General features: G+C 46.4%; 1 protein-coding gene and 1 non-coding gene across 3 annotated transcripts; one reads left to right on the top strand and one right to left on the bottom strand.

Annotated features, from left to right (window-relative positions):
• Positions 1–285: 285 nt before the first annotated feature.
• On the bottom strand, positions 286–26,214 carry Hopx (HOP homeobox). 2 transcript variants are annotated; one of them, XM_006997347.3, is made up of 3 exons: positions 25,794–26,214; positions 6,518–6,674; positions 286–1,075 (listed from the first exon to the last, which is right to left on the bottom strand). In XM_006997347.3, the coding sequence occupies exons 2-3, from the start codon at positions 6,659–6,661 to the stop codon at positions 998–1,000; spliced, it is 222 nt and encodes a 73-aa protein (XP_006997409.1). In that variant the 5' UTR covers positions 6,662–6,674; positions 25,794–26,214; the 3' UTR covers positions 286–997. The 2 variants fall into 2 exon arrangements, with proteins under 2 accessions (XP_006997409.1, XP_006997408.1); XM_006997346.4 differs by lacking the exon at positions 25,794–26,214 and adding an exon at positions 6,878–7,032.
• Positions 3,762–3,865, top strand: LOC121821047 (small nucleolar RNA U13). The gene has a single exon (XR_006061748.1). It is a non-coding gene; the product is annotated as a small nucleolar RNA U13 (small nucleolar RNA).

Here is a 26,214-nt window from a genome sequence, read left to right on the forward strand (position 1 = left end):
GAGACAGTGAGTGGATACAAAGGGCTAGAGCCCCTTGAAACAATGTGGCTCATTTGGGGGACCTTGTGGGAAATGCAGATGCTGAGTCTGTAGGGCAGGCCTGTGGCCTGAGATTCTGCATGTCTCACAAGCTTTTAGCTAATACTGATGGGTAGATCCTGGACCACATTTGGAGTAGCAAAAATTTGGAAAACAGATGCCCTTTTGGAGATTGTCTCTTCATAGGCTTCCTATTCAGCTTAAAACAAACAAACAAACAAACAAACAAACAAACAAAAAACTCCATGAATTTTCAACAAAAGTCTTTTATTTAGAACATCATTTCTGAAACAAGAAGCAGTTCATTTTATTCGGCAAAATAAGCCTAACAAATTCATTTAAATAAATTGCAGACTCTGTAAATTTTTTCCTTAGCTACTTGCTCTCCTACCGCTTGGAGTCCAAAGTTGCTAGCCTAGGGTTCTCTCCGAGGTCACACAGCCGTAAGTGAAGGAACTGTTATATATAAAATTTGAATGACTCAAATACACCCGTGTTCTCATTCAACTGCCAGTGAATTAAATGAAGCAGAGGGGAAAAGACACAGGGAAGTGGACTCAGGAGATGTTTTCCCGACCGACTTGTTCTGATATCTTCTCAATAGAAGCCTGGCAGCTCTGAAGAGGATGGGACATGTGAATTGTTACTGGAAGGTAATGACGAAAGGCAAACAAATTTTTTTTCCACTGTCATCTTGCATTAAATTCCAAAGGGGGAATGCAAGCCACGCCCCTTTCCCAGCCAAACCATTGCTTTACACAGAACTGCATTTAGCTTCCTATTATTTTCTTTATTAGTTATATACATTTAAAAAATACATTGTATTAAATAGCAGGACAGCAAACAATGGGACATTCAACACTGCTCTGAAACATCAAAACAGCCTGGGTGAGCCGCGGCGAGGAGGAGCAGATGGCGTTCACCGAGCGATCCAGCGGGGCTGTGGGTGCCCGGCTCCCTAATCCGTAACAGACCTGCATTCGGAGGGCAAGCCTTCTGATCGCCGCCACTGGGCCAGGCGCTGCTTAAACCATTTCTGAAGGAGAGAAATGAGGAGAATTATCTGTCACAGAGTGAAACATTGAAACGTCTACTCATTTCTAAGGGCAGTCGGTGTGGCCCAACTGGGGAGGAGAGAAGCCAGGGATGCAGGATGGTTCTCTCAGCACGACACCAACCTTCCTTGCCTCAGGAACTCTGCACATGCCCCATATTCTTCCTCTAATTCTCTTTCTCTCTCTCCTTTAGGTCTCAGCTTAAACAAGACCACTCTATTAAAAGTAGGTTCTCCTTATTTCCTGTCTGACACTGTACAGATGTACAAAGACTTGGTGTAAGGGCTAAAATGCAATAATGACTGTGCAGCCCACCGTCAACTCCACTGTCACTGACTGGCTGGAAGAAGTCCCCAAGAGCAGTGTCAGTCAGTCGGCTCATCCGCAAACCAAGAGGTAAGCTTCGGAGGCCTCTATTGTCCTTTTCGGGTTTCCTCAGGTTTACCTAGTCTAGGGGTAAGGAGGTGGCAGGGCCGAAAGGAAGAAGTAGAGCTGTAATACAGCCGCCCTGGGGTGCGCGGACAGAGGTGGCCCCAGCGGGAAACATCTGTTCATGTTCAGCCTCACAAGTCAGCTGGGCCCTACAGGAGAAAAGCTGGTCTCTCCTGAGCTCTAGGGAGCCCAAGATCAGAAGAAAGGATGTGAACCCCAGGACGGAAGAGCTGCGAACAAGCAAGTGCTGGGGACAGGCTGTCACTCAGGAGAGGGTCTGAGGCTTCAGGATTGAGAAAGGCTCCCATCCCTGCTTAGTGGGCTGAGCGTGTGTCCTGTCAGGACTCACTTCACCCACCTGCAGAGCTCGCCTGCTGAGCCCCTCCGCCTCACCCTGGTGCCAGAACCAGCTGTCTCTCCACTCTTATTCTGGGAGTTGCAGGAGTAGCAGCAGAGAAAAGCCATAGAAAGCCGGCGAGGGGGAGGGGGGGGGAACGGACCACCAGAGGGAAGCCTTCTCAATGGGACTTCATTTCACTCTGAAGACTCACTAATTTGTTTTTCTCTGTCTAGCTTATTTATTTATTTATTTATTTATTTATTTATTTATTTATTTATTTATTTATTTATTTATTTATTTATTTATTTTAATTTTTCCTTTCTTTTCCTGTTACTGCTTTTGAACCGGGCTCATTACGAATCCGGAGACCTTGAACCTCTGATCCTCCTGCTTCCACTTCCCAAACCCCGGGGTTACAGGTGTTCACGGTGCCTGGTTTATTCCGTGCTGAAGATGGACCCCGTGGCTTGTGCATGCTAGGCAAGTGCCCTACCAAATGAGCCACATCCCCACGGGCACCGCCAATCTTAAGGAGAAGAGGGGGCTCATGGGGCAGTGGCTTCAACCCAACTTTGACTGTGAAGAGGGGGCACATTTTCTTCTTTTACTCTCTCTCTCTCTGTGTGTGTGTGTGTGTGTGTGTGTGTGTGTGCTCAGTCAAGCCTGGGTCTGGTTTGAGAGCAGCATGGTGCCAACTTCATTAATGAGGTAACTGTGGGGGTTTCAAGGCTGCAAGTGCTGATTAAATAGGATTTCCAGGGACTAGAGCTGAATAAATGGCAGCATTTTAAAGACTAATTAAAACCTAGATGGGAGAAGGGGGGGGGATGACGCACTTTCTATCAGGACTCATTTAAGACAAAGTGGTTAAGCTGGCCTCATTCAAAAGAGCCACCCGCATCTTCACATGCCGGAGACTGATGGGTCATTACCCAAAATAGCTTCGACCTGGACCACGTTTGGGAATTTGCAAGGTACAATCTAAATGCTTAACAAGTTGAGCCCTGGTACTGAGAGATGGGAAGAGGTGTGAGAAAATCTCAGCTGTTTTCTGGATATATATATATATTGTCAATGAAGGTTGTACATCATAGTTGCTGGTAACAAAATGTACCCCATCTCTTGCTAGCTCCTCTCCTGTCTAGTTCTGGATCTTGTAGTTTCTGACTCACAGAAATCCTAATTTTCCACCTGGCTTTGTCTCTCTCTTCTTTGTTTCAGCCATCCCCTGGGAAAGACATCCATCCCTTGCTTGCTCGTGAATGGGTGCTCTCATTACTCCTGCTCATTGATGGAAATTTATTTACTCTGCGTGAATAGATGATAATTGGACATTGGGGTTGGGAGGGGTTGGGTCAAAACAACATTGTTCTTGTCCTTTTCTCTAACAACTAGCATTTCATTCTTTTCAGAGCGAGACCTTTAGAGGTCTTATCCCACTGATAAAACCTGCAACAACTGAAAACACTGGATCCTGGGAACAGGTCCAGAACAACAGAAAGAGATAAAAATACTGGGAACTTCTTCAAGAAGCAATGCCAACTTCAGTGTGTGTGTGTGTGTGTGTGCACACACGCGCGCGCAAGTGTGTGTGAAGAAGATTATGTCATCCCAGCCTCTCAGGGTGGAAATGAAGTAGTGATCCCAGCCCCCTTTACACTGACTTCCATACAGCAAAAGCCACAGGGAGTGGGATTCTGTAGAATTTCGTTTAACTTAAATGTAGGAGATAGACAGTGTACTAGTAGAGAGAAAAGTTCCTCCGAGAATCCCAACAACACACTTTAAGAAGTCCTCTGACAATGAGGCCCTCACGGCACACTGAGTTCCTGCAGGTGCCTTCCCATAGTGGAGAATTTGGTTTGATAGTGGGACCGTTACAAGGAGATCTGCAGATGCATTGGTGACTCATAAACCCGAGGACTGGCTTTTCACACCATCTTGTGAGATGTGCCTCCCTCAAACCTTATTAGGATGTTGGTAAATGACCCATTTCACGTAGGGTGGGCCAAAAAGAAAAAGAGGTCCGCAAAAGTCCCCAGCCAGAATGTTTTGCTTCTAGTCTTTCTCGCCTTTGCCAAAGTGCCAACAGTGTGAACCAGTAACTACCTCTCAAGAGTGGATCGTGTGCATTCCTCTGTTACCAACACAATCCTTGTTTTAGGAAAGAATATGATGCTGGGTATTGTGATACCTGTCTGTAATCCCAATAGTCAGCAGTTGAGGCAGGAGGGTTGTGAGATCATGGCTGGTTTGGACCACAGAGGAAGACCCTGTCTGTCTCACTCTCTAAAAAAAAAAAGGGGGGGGGGAGGCTGATCTATCTCTGGAGATGACCGGTGTTAGGACAGGAAGTGTGATGAGTATCATTTTGGCTGGGAGAGGACCACACTAGTAAAGAAGAGAGGCAGGGGCTGTGCTGGCAGCAGGCCTAGGTAAGAATCAGCAGGCGCGGGCCTCCACAGAGTTCTATTCAGCATCCCTAAAGACCTGCTACAGACAAAAGCAATCATCTTATGCTTGCCATCTCATCACTGGACTCTGTATCTGCAGAAGATACTTTCCTTTGAAGAAGACATCTTTTAAAATGCAAACGTTAGAGAAGATTACAAACCACTTCCATACGCCCGCGCACATGAAGGCGGTGTGTGGAGTTAAGAAAGGATGGGGAGATGGGACCCAGTCCAACAAGAAATGGCAGGGCAAGCAGAAGCCTCGCTCCTGGAACTTGCTACACTGAGCTCTGGGTTCCAGGTACTTCTCCGCAGGTCTAGACAGGAAGATGAGGGTAAGCTGAGCTGCAGCCGGCCTCCTCTGGAGGAAGAAGGTGTTGGCCCATGGCAGGAAAAGGAAGCCAGGCCCTCCCATGAGGCTGACTCACCCACACCCACCCTGGCCATGCTGGCTGCACCATTTGTTCAATTGAGGATGTCAGAAGAGGCCAGACTGAAGCGCTGCCGTGGCAGAGAGAGATCCATCGTGTAGATTTCTGTATCTGTTGATCTCAAGCACGAAAAGGCAGATGCCCGTTCCTTCAGCCCCTGCTAGACTTCAAGTCTCTACTAGCAGGTACATCGGGAGGAAAAGTTAGCAAGAGCCTGGAATGACCATGGCTTGATGCACGGGGAAACTGATCTTTCTCTCTTTCCTCCCCATCCTACCTCATACAGTTGTTTCAGACCTTCGCCGGGGGAGGCAGTATAGCACAGAGACTCAACACGGAAACAGACTGTTCGCTGGTTGCAGGGTTAGTAACCAAGGTTCTTCCATTGAGCTGACAGTGCTGTCTCTCTTAAGATAGTGATACTCAGTATCTAAAACAATACATGGCAAGTATCCATCACTCCAAAGGTCAGCGTGGGGCTGGTGGCTCAGTGGTACAGTACACGCTTAGCATGCTCAAGGACCCTGCTTTGATCTCCAGCACCGCACATGCACACATGATGGTAAATGACGGACGCACATGACTGTTTTTCAGGGTGAAGAGACTTGGAGACAGAGTCAGGATTAGATCCCTCGTTGGTACTGTGTCCATAATACCCAATAGCCTAGTTCTTAAAACACGAGACATCTCTATGACCATTAAATAAAGCGTGGGTTTTAAAAGGCTAATACTCAAACAGCTTGTGTTTTCATGGGTTCCAGGAAACATGAGCTTTTAGACTTGGGTTACAATAAATCATCTTCTCTTAGGCTCTGATTCTGGTTAGATAGCCTTTCCATTTGATCTGGGATTGAGAGGATTACCTATGGGTAAGTTCTCCAAGTCGCCCGGGCTCAGTAAAGATCATCCAGGGCTTGGGGCTCAGGGTTTGGGTCCCAGGATCCCAGAGAGCACTCATTACAAGGTTTTAATCAGGGTGAAGAGAGGACAAAGCCCCTCCTTCTCCAGCCCAACTGGGAGGGATAAGAATATTCTAGTTTCAGAGTAGCACGCTGAGATGGGAAAAGCAAAGTCAGATTTAAGAGAGGGCTGGGGACGGAAAGTCGGCTAAAGGCTCCAACTTTGCGCCAGGCGGCGCTACAGTCTCTACCCTAAACAATTTTCAGGATAATGGGCTAACACGGGGACCTTTTACAAATAGACACATTATCATCGCGCTGGGGGGTTGTGCGCCAAAGCGTCAGAGGGCTACCTTCTTGGAAAACTCCAGAGAAAGACTCTAAGCCTCAGAACCAGGGGATTAATAAAAACGACAACAAAACCCGAACCAGACCATGGCAACGTGCCAGTCAAGCTGTGTAGCTGAGGTGCAGCACCGCGAAGTGGCAATGTGGCGGGAAGAGCAACTGAACAACCCTGGCAGGTGTCCCGCCGCCCCCGCCTTAGTTTCCTCGTTTGACAAACCCAAGGGCTGAATTTATAGCTGATCGCGGAAGTCCCTTCCAAGTGTGACACCCCTGTACGCCCCAGCTCAGCAGGGAGAGTTACTGAGCTGGGAAACTGAAAGGAGAGCAAGCAAGATGCTCGCACACAGAAGGAGAAAGCAGGGACCCGACTCTGGGAGGCAATGGAAAGCCAGAAGGAGAGTGGCGATGGGCTGGGGCTGGGGTGGAGGTGAACTGGGCGCCCAGCTGCTGAGGGATGATGCATGGACTGGGATCCACGCCGCGGAGACCCCGCGGGGATGCGCTAGGGTGGGGGACTCACCTGCGTCTCCTCCTCCGTGAGGCCCGCCTCGGCGGCGATGAGGCACAGCGTGGTGGCGTCGGGGTGCTTGTTGACCTTGTTGAAGTTGTATTCCAGGATCTCCACCTGGTCCTCCGTGGGGCCGCTCGCGGTCTCCGCCGACATGGTTCTGGCGCGGCTGCGGTGGGGGAAAGAAGAGGCGCTGGGTGAGCAAGACTGGCCTGTCCTCTCCCGCCGTGTCACCGAGCTCCCTCCTGTCCCCTGCCCGCTCCCCTGCTCCCCTGGCCGCGCGCTGCGGGCTGCGAGCTCCAGGGCGCCCTCCCCGGGCCCGGGAGGAGGGACTACAGAGCGTGTCCCCAGCCTCCCGGCACGGTCCCCAACCTGGCCAAGGATGGAGAGGAGAACGAAGATGCCTCCCGGCTGTCACTCCGAGGGCACAGCAGTGGAAGCGCCTTCAGAGCTGCCTCCGGAGATCCAGAGCCGCCCTGGGGACCCAGGACACACACGGGGCAGGGCTCCGGGCCGCCAGGGCACGCCTCCCCGGCCGCCGCACCCCGCCTCCGCCGCGGGCGAGCACGTGGGGGCCTCGCCAGGGAGCGCTGGGCACCGGAACACTTTGGGGGAAGAGATGCCCACAGCACAAGTTGGGGAAATGGAGACCGTACTTTTTAAAAAAGAATAACACCAACAGATATTTTCTTTTTTCCCCCAGATTACAAAATAACACATACTGTAGAAAATCGGACGTACATTAAAATCACAGAGGGAAAGTTAAATTGCCCTAACTTAGTCACAAATAACAGCTATAAAATTTCAAACGACGCTTCAAAGATCTTTCCAATTTACAGATAGGGAAATGGAACCACTGAGACAATGACGTACAGAGGGGTGATGGAGTGGAGGAGGCTGAGCCGCCTGGGCGCCTTGTGGAGGGCCACTGCGACCCACTTTCCTGGCAACTTTTTAACTTAAGCTGTGAACCCCAGGCTTGCTATTGCCTGGCCCCCATCCCAAGAGCCCACTCCATTGTACTCCCCTGTGTGTGGGGCGAGCCCTTTCAAAACCAACACAATTAAACAGTATCAAAATCAACTGTCATTTAAAACCTCGGACTTCCTCTAGGGAAAATAGGTCCACCTCGGGCTTCAAGGTCTCTTGCACGCCTTCACTTTAAAGACAAATATTGCCCGCAGACTGGGGCAACGACCTTTCTGCTGTGTTCCCTCCCCATCTTATGGAGCTCACTCAGACTCGGGACTAAGAAAGTCAACAGTTGCATTCCCCTCCTACACAACCCTGTTTGAAGACTGTGAGTTAGGGAAAGCTGGTCTTCAAGATATTCTTGGCTGTAGATTTCGTTACAGGTTTGGCCAAGCAGAAGTGTGGGAATCACCCTGGTTTGTTTGCATTAACAAAAATTGCAAAAATCCTCAGCAGAGTGTTGAGCAGGTTTTGATGTGGTTTGTGCCTCAGGGTAGGAGTGGGAGGTGAGCTACTTGGATAATGTCCCCAGGCCTTGGACATTTTTTACCTGTGACCTATACCTCCTACTTCCTAAATAATTGTCTTTACCTCTCCTCTAGTTCCCTTGAGGAGATTTTCAGGCAGGACAAGAAGCTTTTTGACTGTGTGGGACTGGGGTTCAAACTGTTTGCCAAGTCACCATCAAATCATTTTCAAGGTTAGTAGATGTTCAAGTCAAAATTTATACCAAGTCTCTGCACCGAGGCCGTCGGGGTCCATCAGGTCAGTGATGCCTCTCCCATTAGCACGAATCCTCCCTTTCTATGACACAACTCTCTGGAAAGTCATCTCCTCACAGCCAGGGACACTGAGGCAGAGAACCCAGAGCTCAGCCGATACCCAGCGATGACCAGCACTCTAGAGTGGAAACACTGAGCGTTGGTTCAAGGCCAGTGCTTTGCTGGCCTCCCTTCAGTAAGCCGGTCTGTCTTCAGTTTAGTGGGAGAAAGTTGGGAGGGTAGCAGCATGAGTGCGGGGGGGGGGGGGGGGGACACGACCCGCGGGGCGCTCGTTGCCTTTTCCAGTGGGTGTGTTTCTATCTAGTTAGACACTGATCCCAGCCAAAGCTGTCCACTGAAGCCACCCACCACTGTTCACGCTGTCAACTCAAAGAACACACCAAGGACACCGGCTGCCTCTGGTTTGACTTCCTGCCCTGGAAAGGTTTCCATCCCTTCCATTTGTTCCGGTCCTGCTGGCTCTTCCCCCAGAACGTCTGTTGCCGTCTTGTGGGATCCTCGGGCCTCCGGAAATATCACACTGCGGAACCCGATTCAGACTCACACACGTGTTTTCCCGTCTTTTTTGTAACTGCAGCTAACGTTCCTCCATGGAATCAGCGTATTCTATTTTATTAGACATCTGTGGCTTTCGCTTACCACGCTGTGTGGGGTTATAAGGGTGAGGTCCTGGTTGACTTGAAAGGATTGCTAAGGTTAGTCGGCAGAGGACCATGGCCGACTGCTAAGGAGACTTGTGGGAGGGTCCTCTGCACCACAACAGCACCTAGCTGTCCCAGGTCCAGCGAAGAGAAGTGTACTTAGCTTCTGGCTATGGGATGAGAGAGCTTAACCGTCACACGTATTTGTTATTGCTCTGCAGAGCTTAGGCGATCTTATGTCAGGCCTCTCTCGTCAGCAAATGTTTGCTTTTGCTGTGTTTCTCTCTCTCTCTCTCTCTCTCTCTCTCTCTCTCTCTCTCTCTCTCTCTCTTACTGTATAAACGACACGGCCCTGGTAACCTTGGCTCTCAACTGTTTCCAGTAAGGAAATGAGGAAACTCTCGAGAAGTTGCTCTGAAGATAGCCTAAACAATTTCAGACACAAGGAACTAAGAACTATTCTGAAGCGATTTAACATTTCATCCTAACACCCGTTTTACGGTTGCAATTGTTCACATCTTATGAAACACTTTGAAGAGTAATTTGTCCTGTCATTGTATTTTTCTTTTGTGGTTGGGGGAAGTCATTGCACAAGCCTTTTCGAGAGGTTAAGTGAAACCAGCTGGCTTTTTTAAAAAATCAGTTCCAAAGCCGGGGCTGACAGTGGTGTGGGTCCAACAGCGTTGTGTCCCATGAGCCCATGGTCCTTTGTCTTGCACATATCCGTCTACATTAACTAGCTCACGCAAAGTTCAGTGAACTGGTAAACTTTGGCTACCTTTTAAAATACCATCTCCCTCTCCCAGAATTATGACCTACCTCTCTGTAATGCCACCAACACCCAATCAAGAGAGAAAGAAATTCCTTAGGAACCCACTCCAGTGGTGAGCTGACCACAGGGGGAAAAGCAGGTGAATTCTTTTTTTTTTTAAGACACGGTCTCAAACTTGCTGTATAACTGTTTATGATTTTGAACTTCTGAGCCTCCTGACTCCACCTCCTGAGTGTGTGTGTGTGTGTGTGTGTGTGTGTGTGTGTGTGTACTGGGGAGTGCATCCAAGGTTTTATGCATGTTGCATGAGCATGCTACCTAGCAACTGTGACCCACATTGATAATCCAGGTGGATCATTCTTTAGGGTTATTTCCCAATTTTCCTTGCCTGTATTTTTCTTGTGTTCCCTGTGAACTTCCTGCAAGTCATTGGCTCTGGAAATATTTTATTTTTTCAAGTGAAAAAAATTATGGTGTGTGGCTACTTCTCCAAGAGAAGTGATGGGTCTCTGCTTTTAAAGACTGGAGATCTTCCTACTCATCGGTTACTTAACAACTACCACTCTACAAAAGGAAAAAACTTTCAGTGTCTCTTAGAAATTGATGAGAAGGAAGACTCTGTGTGGTGGTTTGAATGAGAATGGCCCCCATAGTCTCACATATATGAATCTTTGGTTCCCACTTGGAGGACAATTTTGGAAGGATTAGGAAGTATGCCCTTGTTGGAGGAGATGGGTCACTGGGTCACTGGGGTGTGGGCTTTGAGATTTCAAAAGTCCACACCGGGCCCAGTCTTGTGCTCACCCCTCCACACACACACACACACACACACACACACACACACACACACACAACCTTCCACCTGCCATTAGGATGTAAGTAAGCTCCCAGCTACTGCTCCAAGGTCATACCTGCTGCCACAATCCTGGCCTTGATGTTCCTGGACTCACCCTCAGAAACTGTACGCAAGCCCTCAATTAAACGAGTTCTTCTGTACGTTGCCTTGGTGATGGTGTCTCCTCACAGCAATAGACCAGTGGCTTAAATATTTGGAGTAAAGCTCAGTGGGTAGAACCTGGCATGTGCAAGGTCCTAGGTTCTGTCTCTAGCCCTGAACGGATCTGCCCCTACCCTCCAGCACCCATGATAGGCATGCCTGAAGAGCTGTCCTTTTAAACAGAAGCCTCATTATTACTGTCCTTGAGCTAGGAGCAATGGCTGTCCAGCCTCGCTGAGTTTCAGCATCATCCAGGGCTATGTCCTGGCCCACTCCACGCCTCCTGAATGAGAACCTCTCTTTAGGAACCTAGTGTGGGAGAGACATGGGGAGTATTTCAACTACTCTCATATCTCCCAATTTAACTACTGAAATTAACTATAAGCATTCAGAAATTCTTACGGCTGACCTCCCTCTTCTTGGCTGTGCGTCATCTCAATATTTGAGTAGATGGTAAGCTGAGATAGTTTTAGAGAAATGTTTGAAAGATAAGTTTTAATTTCTAAAAATAATTTTATTTCTTCGGCGGTGCCGGGGGGTTGATCATTCTTGCCCATGCCTTCTGAAGCCCGGCTAGGGGAGTTCTCTAGAGTGAGTATGAGGTCTGGACCTGGTGGCTTACAGGAAGTGTGGCTGTTTCTCTTTGCAGGTTAACATCAACATTTTCTCCCAGGGGTCTCCAGTAAGGCTCCCTTTCGAACAGCAACAACATCCCGGTTCTCTGCCTCATCACCACTTGTATTATCAACCTTGACCTTTGCCAGAGCTGTGGGCTCTGGTCACCCGCGGCTGCCATTTCCATCCACAGCTTGTGCGTCCTCTCAGGGTTAAAGGCCGCATCTGATCACTATTTACTGTGGAAAAGTATTTCCTGTTCCAGCCCGCGATGGGATTTGAAGTATTTTCTTTTGGAGAGTTTGCGCTTGGCCTCTAAGCTAGCTTAGTTGCTCCCGTTGGTCACTGGAACAATGATGGAAGATGGAAGGAAAGCTAATTATGAGGAACTTCTGTCTATGGCATGCGAAAAGCATGGTTATTTTGCTTCTCCAGAGCTCTTAAAATTTTGCAATTAACATGGGTTAGTCAATTAACCACCCCACCCGCCCCAAGAAACACTCAGTCTCCAGATGGACACTAAGTGATGGATGGAAAGAGGAAGGATGATGGACAGACCACAAAGTGGAGAGAGATTATTAGACTGTGAACACTGTATATTGATCATGGTGTGCCAAGATCTGTTTTTCCTTTGTCGTTTTAGTCTCTCTCAAAACCCTTTCTTTGAAACCATAGTGGAATTGGTTTCTTATTTTGCAATCAAGAAACATTAACTAACTTGTCTACAGGGTCAGGGGAGGGCTGAAAACTCTGTCTTTTATCTTAGCTACAGGAAGGAGAAAAGGTGGCTTGTGATTTCATGAGCATCGAGGTTTACTTATGCCTCCAAATATATTCTTCGTATGCTGTGCTGATGTCACAAATCCCAGGCTTTCACTGACCCACCCATCTGAGTCTTTGACTTAGCATCCATCTTCACCCTTGGTGAAGAATTAGTGTGATGAAGACTGAAGATCCTTGCCAAAGTGACCTGAGCCATTGCTGACCTGCTGTGGTTGCTCCAGCCTCGTTCCCTTGGCTTCTGGTATGACATGCCTCTCTTTTAAAAACCCTTGTGTCAGCTGGGCGGTGGTGGGGCACGCCTTTAATCCCAGCACTTGGGAGGCAGAGCCCGGCAGATCTCTGTTCCAGGTCAGCCCGGTCTACAGAGCGAGATTCAGGATAGGTACCAAAGCTACACAGAGAAACCTTGTCTCAAAAAACAACAACAACAACAACAACAAAAACAAAAACAAAACAAAAAAAAAAACAACCTTGTGTTTTACTTGGCATTACTCAACAGAGGTAATTGAATATACTCCTTTAAAGCTTTGTTCTGATGCCATTTGACAGATGAAGTTGAAGTATATTCTGTAAGACCAGAGACCTTCACCTTTGACCACTGTGACCGCTAACAACACAGGCAGAACCACTAATTCACAATGACAGCCATGCACGCACACTGTTCCAGAACATGCTTCGTATGACTCAAGACTAAAAGATCAAAATGCCTACTTCACTTGGGCCTATGCTATCCCAACTGGCTGCCAGTGGCCAGGCAAGAGCCTCATTCCTACAAGGTTTGCCAGGCAGAGGTGGCATCGGGCTGGAGTTCTGATCCTTTGGCCCTGCCACAGAATTGAGAATGGGTCAGTGGGTAATCCAGGTCTTAAAAATATGAAGTGCTGCCCTTTCCTTTTAGTTCTGCATTTTCTGAGCCTTCCTAAAGGTCCTATTCAGTTTGCTGTTTCCCAATATTTCTTCCTTTACGTTTGCTTTCTTTTTGCCTTAGAAATCCTGCTGCTCTAAGACAAATAGTAGAATTAAGAACAACATGGGGAGATGATTCTGTTGGAAAAGCGCCTGCTGCCAAGTCTGAGGACCTGAGTTCAAATCCCCAGAACCCACGTAAAAAGCCAGATGTTGTGACATACACTTGTGATCCTAGCAATGGCAAGATAGGAGGGAGGTGGAGACACGCAGACCCCTGTAAGCTTACTGGCCAGCTAGCCCAATCTACCTGGTGACGTTCCAGGCCCGTGACGAACACTGTCGTAACAGAAGATGGGAGATACCTGAAGAATGAAACCCAAGAGTGTCCTCTGACCTCCACGTGTGTGTATGCACACACACACACACACACACACACACACACACACACACACACACACCAATTTCAAAATGAAATGTGAGTTCATATGGTAAAAAAAAAGAAAAAAAATCAAATACTCTGAAATCTCCAACGCCAAGCACTGGAAAGCTCACTTTGCTCACTCCTATAAAGAGGAGACACACCACAGTAAAGTGGTGCACACCTTACCCATCTCAGTGTTGAGGTAACCTCCCATGCTGTGTTCAGAGGCACTTACTCACAACTATAAAGTGTTTCTTGTGTGGTATGCTACTGCTCTTTAAATGGATGGGAGCTAAGGGTTCAGCAAAGTCCCTCCTGGTCGGACAACTAGAGAGGGCCATTTATGTCTCACTTTTTCTGGGTTCCAGCCTCTCCTTTGTAGTCTTTATGGAATGGTTAAGCCCAATGGTGGAACTTAGAACCTTTCTTTAAAAGTCAAGTGATGTGGCTGTAGCTTCATTGTGAGTAGATGGTGGTGGGAGCTGATGGGTAGGGCGACGCTCTCATCTTCAGTGAGCCTCTGGACACTACACATCGCATTGTGCTTCATTGTGGATAGTGTGAAAACTGAATTTCTGCTTATTGCTCACCACTGTTTCCTTGCTCTCTCTTCCTTCCCTTTTATTTATGAGACCACATTCATAGGATGGAGGAGGAGGCCAGGGAGATGGACAAAAGGGCTATCTGCACAAGCCTGAGGACTTCAGTCCTATCCCCAGAACCCATGTTTTACACCAAAGGCCCATGTGGTGACATGCATCTTAACTCCAACAATTCTATGGCAAGATGGGAAATGGAGGCAGATGCTTCAAATCTCAAGGTTTTTAAGGGCACAGTGGAGCTTCAGACCCGGAAAGCCTGGCTTCTCCATCCACACTCCTAACTACCACCCCATGTTTGTTCTGTACTGAGTAGCCGAGTGAACAGACGACCCTTGCCGGGCAGTTGTGTAAAAGAGGAAATACGACTAAGTGATGCCGCAAGATGACAAGTGAGGTGATGCCCTGTGTGCCCGTGGCATGACCCAGCCCACTGGATGACTCTGGGAAATCAGCTCACACCACCAGCTAGGTTGGCTCCCCTACCTCACATGCTCTTCTTTCATTGGTGCAGATATGGCTGAGAGATGACATTGGTGACGCATATGTCATACAAATGGGAACGAGTTGCAGCGTTCAACAGAATGGAGTGGAATGCTTACCTTTGGTGAGAGCAACAGGGCTTATCTGTGGCTACAATTCCGTCCCTAGATTGTGCATTTGTATTGAACCAATCAAGGAAGTTCCTGAAACTTATGTTGCAAAGGTTTAGTTTTTTTTCTATATCATCTTCAGAAAACAGTAAGATGTTATTTAAAAAAATAAACAAAAACTACCAGAGGGGCGGGTGTCTGGGAATGACTTCCAGCCGTGAGTCAACCATTAGTTGACCCTTAACATACAATTCTTCTCACAGACACCCAGTTCTTTTCACTGAAAGCATGCCTAGCTGTTTCAACCTTGTATGTGAAGCACCAGGAACAGGAAAAGATCATAATAAAGCTTCAGGCTTCTCTGAGCATGCTGTGAAACCAGCGACGAGTTCAGCCAATCTTTTTGGAAATAAATGGTCAAGAGGGAGAGGGAGATCCGCATGAGTAAGCAATCTGCCTTTTATAATGATGTTCACGAACTCAAAAGTTTTCTCCAGGAAGATTATAAACTGTAGACTCCCAGGCCAACTCACAACAGGGGGCATAGCTAAAACGCTGCGTGATTGCAACTACCCAAGGAAATTATCCTGTTGAAACAGTCCAATGAAGCCATTTGCTTATTTGGAACGAAAATGCTTTTCTAAAAGGCCATTTTAATTAAAAACTGGATCGGGAAATGAGATTTTGGTGGAACTATTGATGGGACTTGCAAGAAACTTCTGAAGATTTGGGGGTTTATAGCACAATTCTTATTATACTCATACCTAGAAAAGTCCCTAAAGCATTATCAGGTGTTTTGTGAATTCATAACCATTAAAGCTGTACTGGGCTATGAAAAGAGGGACAGGGGAGGAAGGGAGTGGACACAGGTTGTCTGAGACACCATTAATTATGCTGTTAACAGCAGTGATAATGAGAAGGCCTGGTATCTCTGCATTTTCCTTTCCTTTTCATCCAACCAAGACATCCAAGAGAAGGGCACAGGTTGCGACTTTGTGTCACATTCTCTTAGCAAGCCACCAAGTGGCACTATCAGATAAGGACAGTTTAGTTGCTGTCAGGGTTCTTGGCGGCTGGAGAAAAGCAGAAACTAGGGGCTTTGAGTATGTAGCATTCATTACAGAGAGGATGCTCATACATCTGGGTCGAGTAAATTGTTCAAGATACATTTTAAATCCTCCTTCCTGGATGAAAAGATTAACTAGTGTGGAGTGATGGGCAGGACACTGGCAGGGGGTCAGAGGGTCAATTCCATTTTAAACTCTCCACCCAGTTCTCACAGGACCTTGGCTATGTCCTTTAACTTAGTTGAAACTTGGTTCTCTTCACAGCAAAGTATGTCTAAAACCCAGCTGGTGTAGATAGGCAAGGAGCAATGACCAGTGGTGATGATGCTCATGAAACAATTCAGAACAGTGTAAGATGACACACATTTCCATGGGATCATAATTGTGTCTTCATTATGTCTTCATCCACAAAAGCAAGGTTTGGAGCAGAGGATCTGGAGATGGTCTCTGTTCTAGAGTCCTGGTTATCTGAGTAGTGCAGATATTAAATGAGCATGGCCTTCCTTAAGAGTTTACTGTTGCCACTAATGGGAGAAAGAGACCTACCTAGTCTGAGTCCTACAGAGGCCTTGATTTGATGAATATGATGTACCAAATTCCTACTCCAAAGGACTGCTGAGTGGCCTGTGAAACATTGTAATATTAGGTGCTTTTTCATATTCAGCCTGTTAAATTAAGGCAGCCATATAATTTGTCATCTAAGCTAGAACACTTATGTATAAAAGGGATGCTCTTAATACGTACGCCTCTATAATAGGCTACAGCAGACACATCCCAAGCAAACTGGAGCATCTGGTCCCCTTATTATCTGTCAGATGTGTCACTTAGGTATGAGACAGGAGCTCCTATGGGACTTCATCATCTCTGCAGCTTTTTGGAGAAGCAAGACACAGGCCACATTAAGGAGGATGAGGCTTGCTTTGACTCTTAAGGAAGAGTAACACAGAATCTGCAGTTAAAGGTGAGATGACGTTCTATGGCTTCACATCTCCTGAACGCTGGTTTCTTTTGCAGTTTATAGACATTTGTCTGGGAGGAGGAGTAAGGCCAGCTCAGGGTCTCTGCTCGCTGTGGGACTAAGAGCATGTGTGCTAAAGCTTAGCAATTGCAAATATCCACTACTGCTCAAAGAAAGTGAGTCCTGACACCAAGCATAAACAAAGGGCTCAAAACATTTCTTTCCAGAGAATTCTATGGGCATCCATGTGCTTAGGGACCTTCAGACCAGAGAATAAAAGACTGATGTTATCTGTGAAATGCACAGAATGATCAAATTCATCTTTGAAAAAACATTTAAAGTTCATTTAGAGATTTTCATGAGACAAAAATTCTCATATTCCCTAAAGAGAATCATTAAAGCTAAAAATATCTGTATGACTGAGCTTGGAAACAAATAAGAAACAGATCAATTTTTTGTAGCTTGTTATGAAAAAAAAATTGTCCCAAATATGCCAAAATTGCAACTAATGAATTTCTTTATATGTTTTAGAGTATGTTATTAAATGTAGTTGCTCATTTAATTCTTGAATTAAATTTGTTTAGAAAAATATTAATTAGCTGGGCAGTGGTGGCGCACGCCTTTAATCCCAGCACTCGGGAGGCAGAGCCAGGTAGATCTCTGTGAGTTCGAGGCGAGCCTGGGCTACCAAGTGAGTTCCAGGAAAGTCACAAAGCTACACTGTGACAGAGAAACCCTGTCTCGAAAAACCAAAAGAAAAAGTATTAATTAGCTTTATTAGATCTATAGCTTGCAAGAATGGTGATATGTTTATCACACGGAAGTGTAAGAATGATCAAATGTAAAAGTGGAGGACAGAAGTCAGCTTGGTAATTTAATATATATATATATATATATATATATATATATATATATATATAATGGTAAGTTATACATGGACTGTGGAGAATAAAATCAATAAACTTGTGTTCTGTAGCCATTTGGTCTCTTTCAAATATTAAAAATTAGAGTTTCTTTCTGAAAATGTTCTCAGCCTCATTGCTTGACCCTGGAAATGGTTGTGAATTTGTAATTCTGGAGATGTGGCACCATGATTTATTGATTTATTTTGAGAATCTACACTGGGTTCTGGAGTATTTTTACTCCAATTACCCAATTACATGGTAAGAAATGTAACTGTACAGCAGTTAGGGACCTGTAATATTGCACACGGATGTCGATCAGGTGCTGAGGGCTCCGTCCGTACTTTCTTAGGTCCTTGTACTCTGCCTAGAGCAAGCAAGGATGCTGCCCCAGATGATCTGTGCATTCTGAGAAGTCCAGGGAAGACTCTGACAAAATGGGGTTATCACTTTGCCCAAACACACTTTAATAAATTATTACTTTTTATGAGCCAACTACCATTTTATGACCACGATTGGGTAACAATAAAGCGGCACACCACTGCACCTGTACAGCGCCAAATCGTGCCAAAGTCCAGCTCCCCAGCTGCCTGTTGCCAGGATACTCAGTTACACTTTCTTTTATGAGCAGGTGCTTAGCTAGTGGGACAAACAGCTTCAGCCTGGTCATTAACACCACAAGAAGACCGAGGAGGACAGATACACTAGAAAGTTCTGCTGGACCTAGAGTAGTATTTCTTTAACCTTCAGACGTGTTACAGAAGATGGAGCTTCGGGAAATCTGAACTTTCAAAGTGTGACTCAGTCTCCCTGTGACTTTGGACAGCCCACACTTGGGGTGGACCTGACTCAGTCTCCCTGTGACTTTGGACAGCCCACACTTGGTGTGGACCTCCAGGTCTGCATCTTCCATCACTGCAGTCCTACCCCAGTGCTCCCACGTCATTTTTGTAGGAGTCAATGAGATGCCCATGAACCACAGACTAAATACACTGTATAAATTCAAGGTACTGATCCAGCTTTCCCAATGGCTCAAGATGCAATGTTGGGCAACTGAATGGCATCAGATTTTAAATCATTAAATGGCAAAATGATTGAATTATTTTTTTTTACTCAAAACTAAAGAACAACATGATTTCTTAGAATACTTCATTTGCTTTGTCCAGAAAACTGCTGCCACATATGGAAATACGAAATGCTTCTAGAATCCATTCAGATGACTGTGACCCAGCTTCTTATTAAAATACTAGTTGCCGGGCAGCGGTGGTGCACACCTGTAATCCCAGCACTTGAGAGGTAGAGTCACGTGGATTTCTGTGAGTTCAAAGCCAGCCTGGTCTACAGAGCGAGATCCAGGACAGGCACCAAAGATACAGAGAAACCCTGTCTCGAAAAACCCCCCAAAAAATAAAATAAAATAAAATACTAGGAAACCAAGAAGAGGCCCCCAAATGTTTGAAATACTAGACCAAAACTTATTATATCATGATTCCATTTCTTATGGTGAGTTCCAGATTCCACACTGCTTTAAGGAAAAGCGGGAATCCAACCCCACCCCACCCCAGGCTCCCAACGGCCAGAAACTGAAAAGTGGTTGAACATACATTGGAGGATCATTACAGAATCATTTGTGAGAACTGGAGGCAGGAGAGATGGCCATAAAAGCTGTAAACACAACTAGGAATGAGCAGTTACAAATCTACATTAAAAATAGAATCAGCAAACATGGTGGTGCATGTCCATTTGGCAGGCTGAGACAGGGGGATCTTGAAACCAAGGTCAGTCTCTGCTACATAATGAGACCTTGTCTCACGAAAAAAGAAAAAGAAAGAGAAATGGGGAGGGAGAGAGAGGAAGGAACAAAAGATAATTATCATCAATAAGGATTTCAAAAACACAGTCTTGAGTTAAGAACAAGAAAAACAGGAAACGAGATATCTTGAGAAACAAGATATAAAGCCTAAGGAAGGATTTTGTGTGCCCGAGCAGTGAATGTCTTTTTTATTACTATTATTTTAATTTGTGTGTTTTGCCTCATTATCTCTCCATGCACTGTGTGTGGACCTGGTCCACAAAGAGGCCCCAAGAAAGAGTTGGATCCCAGGAAACTGGAATTACAGAGAGCTGTGAGCTTCCATGTGGGTGCTGGGAATTGAACCCGGGTCCTTTGGAAGAGCAGCCAGTGCTCTTAACCTCTGAGCCATCTCTCCAGTCCCTAGTTAACAAATGTCTTAATGTGAGACCAAGTTAAACAAATAAATGGACAAACACATAATTGACAGACTGGTGGTCAGTCTATTGTCCAGAACTTGCCTGTGTATCTCCCTGTACCTTTGCATCCAGGGGGGACACTTAAGGGCAAGCAATGTCCATTGTGCTGTGGCCCACACCCATTCCTGACCTTGGATTTTTTTTTTCTTGAAAGTCAAAGTGAGTAACTGGCCACTGGCGCAACGCCTTTCAGCAGCATAGTTAAATGAATCTGAGTCTTCTCCAAGTCAACTTAAATAGCATCAGGGCCTCCTGCAGCTTCTTACAGATCTGCCCCTGAGGCGGTCTAGTCATCTAGAAGCTCTTCGGAGTCTGAACTCTGGACCAGATTGAGGGAGCAAATGAAAGGGGGTCGCTCACCCCTTCAGTCCTACTTCCCGGCTCCCAGAGTTCCCAGGTAACCCCAAAGGATGAAGAGCGAGAGGACGCTTAATGTGGCGATAGATGCTTCCAGCATCACTTATTTATGACACGACATTTCACCCCCGGCCACCAGTAGACTAGGAAGTTGGACAGAGAGGGAACACAAGCTCTAAGGAGGCCCTGCTTATATAAATTTCCTCAGGGAGAAGCCACACGGGCAGGAAATGGAATTACATCAACAAAGGCTACGCTGTGTAAGCAGATCTGCGATGACCTTAAGAATTCCAGGAAATTTCCATCGAGACCCATCTAGATCTGTCTAGATCCAGTGGCCAGAATGACTGTCATTAGTTTCCTGATTAGTGGTCTCTAAGATTAGAACCGCCTCAGTGTCTACCTTGGAGTTTTTGTTTGTTTGTTTCCATCCTATGAGGATAGAACTGTTTACTTGCAAACAAACTGGCTGGGTTTTCATGTCTTGTCACATTTTATGAAAACCACAAGAGCAAATTATAAGAAACGTGGAGATGGGTCAACCTAACTTCCCTGTGTTGGATAGCGCTCCAGTTGCCTACATGGCAATGGACTAGAAATCGTCTGAAACAGAGTCACCTGACCTTGTGAGTAATAGGTTTTCTGTATCCCTATGGTAGGTTTCTCTGCCGACACAGTAAGCCAGATCAAGCCGAATTAGAAAGAACTGGTTTATTTGGAAAAAGCACTCTCAGGTGACCTTCCAGCCCTCAGAGGTGAGGCGGGCAAAGGGGGGCAGAAGAAATCATATACCCCCTAGATGCTGGCAGGTCTAGAGGCAGGGCCTTAAATACCCTGTAGACGTGGCCCTGCGCTTCGGGGGAGGTCTTTCTGAGGGGGGTGGGGCTTGGGGAGGGAGAGGTGGGGCTAAGGTGGAGTTTCCGGCCAAACAGTGAGGAATGGCCCCTTCAGCCCCCTACATTTATTCTGCACTTCTTTTTGTTTGAGTGATGTGAATAGTGATCCTCGTTCTCTCAGCGTAAGCACAAGGCTTCTTGAGAGAACTTGCGCGTCTCGTCTCGGGGTATAGGGCCTCTGCGGGGTCGGGAGGCCAGGGGGGTCCCTGAGCCTGCTAGGCTGAATGCTAAAATCCCAGGGAAATTAGTCTGCTCTCTTGAACTTTTTTGAGTTGTATTCAAAGATGATCAGATAATTTATTGCTCCAGACCGGTATTTTTGACAGGGAAGGAGGCCTTTGAGATGGATCAGCCATCAAAGGCACTAGCTGCCAAGTCTGACCACCTGAGCTGGGTCCCCAGAACTTCTTATAAGGTGTCTTCTCTCTCTCTCTCTCTCTCTCTCTCTCTCTCTCTCTCTCTCTCTCTCTCTCTCTCTCTCTCTCTCTCTCTCTCTCTCTCACACACACACACACACACACACCATAATATGTGTTAAAAAGATATGCATTTTTAAAAACCAACTAAGACTTCTAATCTTCGAGTCTCACTTTTGCCTTGAAATTGCATTGCAGCTGAGAAAGAGCTCTCTGCTCTGCAGGCTGGGCTGTCTTATGCCAGGACTAGTCTGTGCTGGTGCCTGTGGGAGACTATTCAACATCTCGCTGAGGAGAGATGCAGGGACTTTCCTGGCAGCTGATAGGGATGGGCAAAACCTGCACCTGCTTGGTGTATGTCACTCACTCCAAATTTCACACATGCCTGGGGTCAGCAGCATTAGGACGGCAGATCTCCATTGGGACCAGCTGACGTGCAGAGGCTGTGAGCCGGGAGAACGTGCCACCGGCACCAGGACACACATCTGTGATCTGCACAGTGGAGATAATCTGTGTCCCCATCTGGGCTCTACCCACCAGCATGCCCTGGGCAAGCAGGCAGGAAAGTATTCCTCCCATGCTGGTTTTTAACTGGATGGGTTGGCTCTGTGCATCCCTCCAGACCACAGGCCACATTTCCACTGCCTCCTTTCCCATTCACTCAGCATTTTGGAAGTCCGAGGAATTCGTCAGTGTTCAAAACTTAATCCAGGTTACACAGCATAGCCATTAAAAATAAAAATCCATGCGGCCTTTGAAATAAGTCGTTCTACCCAGAAATAACAGTGCAGGAAATGTGTTCAAAGAAAGCGTCATCTAAGGAAGAAATCCTGTCACTTCTACACTTATGTTTTACCAGCTCTGTGAACCCATTGTTTGTCTAAAAACTTTTTTCATGGTAGGAAGTAGTTTTGGCTTCAGAATAGCCGTGGTACCCAGTGTTGGCCTACTGCCCTGATGCTTACAGCCTAGTCCTTTCTGGCAGGCTGGTTTCTGGGGTTCAAGATAGAGTTCAGCTTCCCTGGTCCTCCTTCAACAGTCTGCTGCTCCCACTACTGCTCTCTCTCTGTCTCTCTCTGTGTCTCTCTCTGTCTCTCTCTGTCTCTCTCTCTCTCTCTCTCACACACACACACACACACACACACACACACACAAACACACACTAAAACAAATGTATTTAACAAAGACCTGTCTAATTCAGAAAAGACAATTTAGCATGACCCAGTCTTAGACGGTGGTGCCTATAGCCCGAGACTGAAAACCTACAGTCTGGTTATTCTTTCTCTCAGTGGTTTGGAATTAATTCTGACGAATAGGGAATTATTTATTTTTACCTGAAAGTGCTTTTCCTAATTGCTTACTTTGAAATCCAAATGATAATTATATTTATATAACATTTCAAAGCTGGCATGATAGCACAAGCCTATAATCTCAGGACTCGGGAGTTAGGGGTAGGAGGTTCAAGGGCAGCGACAGACAGCTACATATCCAACTTGAGGCCGGCTGGGCTACACAAGACCCTGCCTCAGACAAACAAGCAAGCAAACAAACAAACAACAAAAGCAGCAGAAAGAGAGAAAGAGAGAAAGAGAGAGAGAGAGAGAGAGAGAGAGAGAGAGAGAGAGGAAGGAAGGAAGAAAGAAAGAAAGAAAGAAAGAAAGAAAGAAAGAAAGAAAGAAAGAAAGAAAGAAAGAAAGAAAGAAAGAAAGAAAGAAGGAAGGAAGGAAGGAAAGAAAGAAAGAAGGAAAGAAAGCATTTGAAAGAACTCCCAGATAGGTTATCTTGTTAGAACCTATTTAATAACCCTGAGTTCATTAAGTAATTACTGTCTATTAACATCATAACCTTAATTGGTTTGCCAAAGATGGGTAAACAAATCCCTGAGAGAACGAGGCCTTGGGAATAGCACAGATGGATGCTATCAAACGCTTTTTTAGCCAGGGCAGGTTCAGCGGGGCCCTGTGGTGCCACCCCCACTCCCACACGAGCACCTGCATCCACACAGGTGTGAGGAGGAGGTGAGGGGTGGTAGGAATGGCAGAAGTCAGGAAGACAAATGTCACCCATTCATGCTTTTGCCTGGGGCTGCCCGGACTTTGTATCGATAGATAGACCCATCCTAATGTTTCCCGGGGGAACCTCTAGAGGATGATGCAGGAGGATTACTGTGAGTTTGAAGCCAGTCTGGGTTTCAAAAACACCAAAGGAAAGGGAAGTGAATAAACCCATCACTCCCCCAGATCTCATGTGCACCCACCCATCCCCCAAGCCTCTTCTTCTTGGTCCCCTTCTCCAGGCCACCACTGCCGTGCATTTTCCCATGCGTCACAGACAACGTATGTTGCCTCTCTCCTCCATTCCTGTTATCACTCCCTTTTAATATCTCTTCTCTTGCTCCCAGGCCCCAAGTGATCTTTGCTCAGAGAAACCCCTTAATCATCACTAGCTTGACCAGAAGACCTTTACAGACACGTAACTCAGCTTCAGTTTGGTGGTTATGGAGAGCCTGCTGTGTTAAAGGTTTAAGCCCATCACCCCTGCCCCACAAATCTGTTAGCTTCGTGATTCATAGCTTTAAGCTCCTAAAGAAAAAAAAAAAACAAGGCTCAACAGTGAAGGAGGAGTGGATGGGTGGGGAGGAGGAAGGAGGAACTGGGAAGAAAGGAGGGAGGAGGGGAAACTTTGATTAGGATATAAAGACAAAAATAAATAAGCAAAAAAAATGGAAGAAGAAAGAATTCTATGCAAACAAAACAGACAAATAAACAAAAATAAAAGCGCAACCTTGATTTAGCATCCACGGACATCCCAGGGGTCTAGAAAATGGGCTTCAAGATATGTATTGGAGGATGACCCCCTTGTTGGCTGTCCCATGCAGAGCGGTCAGCCTTGAAACCACATACATACCTTCCACAAAAATGGACTCGGCTTGCATTTACACATTTTTGTGTGTGTTTGCGCGCACACACACACACACACACACACACACACACACACACACACACACGACAATAATAATCAAAGAAAAAGAGGCTATCCACTTGAGAGTAAGGGGGGATATGGGACAGGCTCAAGGCAGGGTAGCTAGGCGGGACTAGAGGAGGAAAGGGAGGCGAAATGTGATACGATTCTATTTCAAGTAAAAACGTGTTTTCAAAAAAATAAAAGAAATAAGATCTTAAAAAAATGTGTGTTGGAATTGAACATAAGTCTAGCACTCAAGTAGACCTCTGTGAGTTCGAGGCCAGCCTGATCTACATGGAGAGTTCCAGGCAAATCAAAGCTACATAGTATGAAACATGGTCTCAAAAAAAAAAAATTGTTGGGGCGGGGCTCCTTGTTGGTAAATACCTGGGAAAGGTCTTGGGATTCCATCACATTCCAAAGCTTCTTCACCAAATATTTAGTTTTGTTGTTGTTGATTTGAAGTAGTCTTGCTCTGAAACTCTGCTAGCCTCAAACTCAGGACAATTCTCCTGCCTCAACCTACCAAGAGCTGAGTACAGGCATGAGCTATCCCATACACCTTCCTCTCTGGACTCTAGTCCTCCGCAGATGAACTATTGAATAATGTCAATTCTTCTCCTTACTGCCCTGTTGGCAATTTTCTTCAGCATGTGTCTAGTCCTCGGTGAGCTCGGCTTCTCTCTTCCCTCCCACCTCCCCAGCCTGGGTTTTCTTAGGTATCTGCCCTGGATAGATAAAGCCTGCCTGAGACAAGCTGCAGGAAATGGTTGGTTCTCTCTCCAAGGCCTTCTCACCTAAAATATTTACTATTCCTTTTATCCAGTGACTCTTCCTCCACCCAACATTTGACCTTGAATACCTGGACACCATTTGAGCTCAAAAAAAAAAAAAAAATCACGAAAGTCTACTTTCTGGAAAACTTAGAGTTCAGCGTTTCTTTTCATTACAAATATGGTAGATATTTTCACGGTTGTAGATATACGGAGAACAAGAAATAGTAATATGCATGTAGCACTTCAATTTCAAAACCCAGCCAGATATCAATCACTCCACCTACACCAAACACACAATAAATATTTTAAACACTATTATGTTTGATTTTTAGATAAAAAGCTAGAGATGTAGAGCAGCGGTTAATTGGTATTCGAATGATGAAACGATAAATAACAGTAGCACAGATGATGGCAATAGAAACAAGAAACAGTAAAACAACAAACGCCGCTCTGCTTCGCTGCTCCAAATTCACCACAAATCTGGTAGACAGACACTTTTTGCAAAGACCTGGCTTCTCAGCCCCAGCAGCACTCTAGCATCTGGGGCTCCTCTCTGTACCAGTTCATTCTCCGCATTCACGTCAGAAAGCTACTTACGTGGAAGCCTGGGCGAGCTCTGCGCTGGAAGCAGCGGGCGCTGGTGCCTGCCGGCTTAAATAGCCTGCTGACTGACGCGGCTGCCGGCTGCCGCCGAGTGCACGTTTATTTACGCCTGGGAGTGCACGCTCCAGCAAGGACCTGAAAAACCTGCAGCGTGGGCAGGCGGGAACCACTGAAAGTCAGCCCGCCCTACGTCTCTCCCGGTTATTCAGGTTTGATGCTCACTCAGGCGGTGACTTCTGAGAGTCTCGTTAGAACTTTTCATTCAGCGCTGTCCCCTTGGCCACCAAGATCACTTGGACGGTGCCTCTGAGAGACGGGAGAGAGCAGCAAGCCCCTGGCTCTTTCCCCAGCTTCCTTATTTGGAGCCGGCTTGGGTTAGATGTTGCCGCCTCTCAAAGCTTTGGTCTGCCAGGCT

The sequence above is a fragment of the Peromyscus maniculatus genome, chromosome 10 (assembly GCF_049852395.1).
Source record: "Peromyscus maniculatus bairdii isolate BWxNUB_F1_BW_parent chromosome 10, HU_Pman_BW_mat_3.1, whole genome shotgun sequence".
In the NCBI taxonomy this organism is placed as follows: domain Eukaryota; kingdom Metazoa; phylum Chordata; class Mammalia; order Rodentia; family Cricetidae; genus Peromyscus; species Peromyscus maniculatus.

Coding starts and splice junctions, on each gene's coding strand:
- Hopx (XM_006997347.3), bottom strand. CDS start 6,661: ATGTCGGCGGAGACCGCGAGCGGCCCCACGGAGGACCAGGTGGAGATC. Junction 1,076..6,517: donor TCACGGAGGAGGAGACGCAG/GTGAGTCCCCCA, acceptor TCTCTCCTTCAG/AAATGGTTTAAGCAGCGCCT.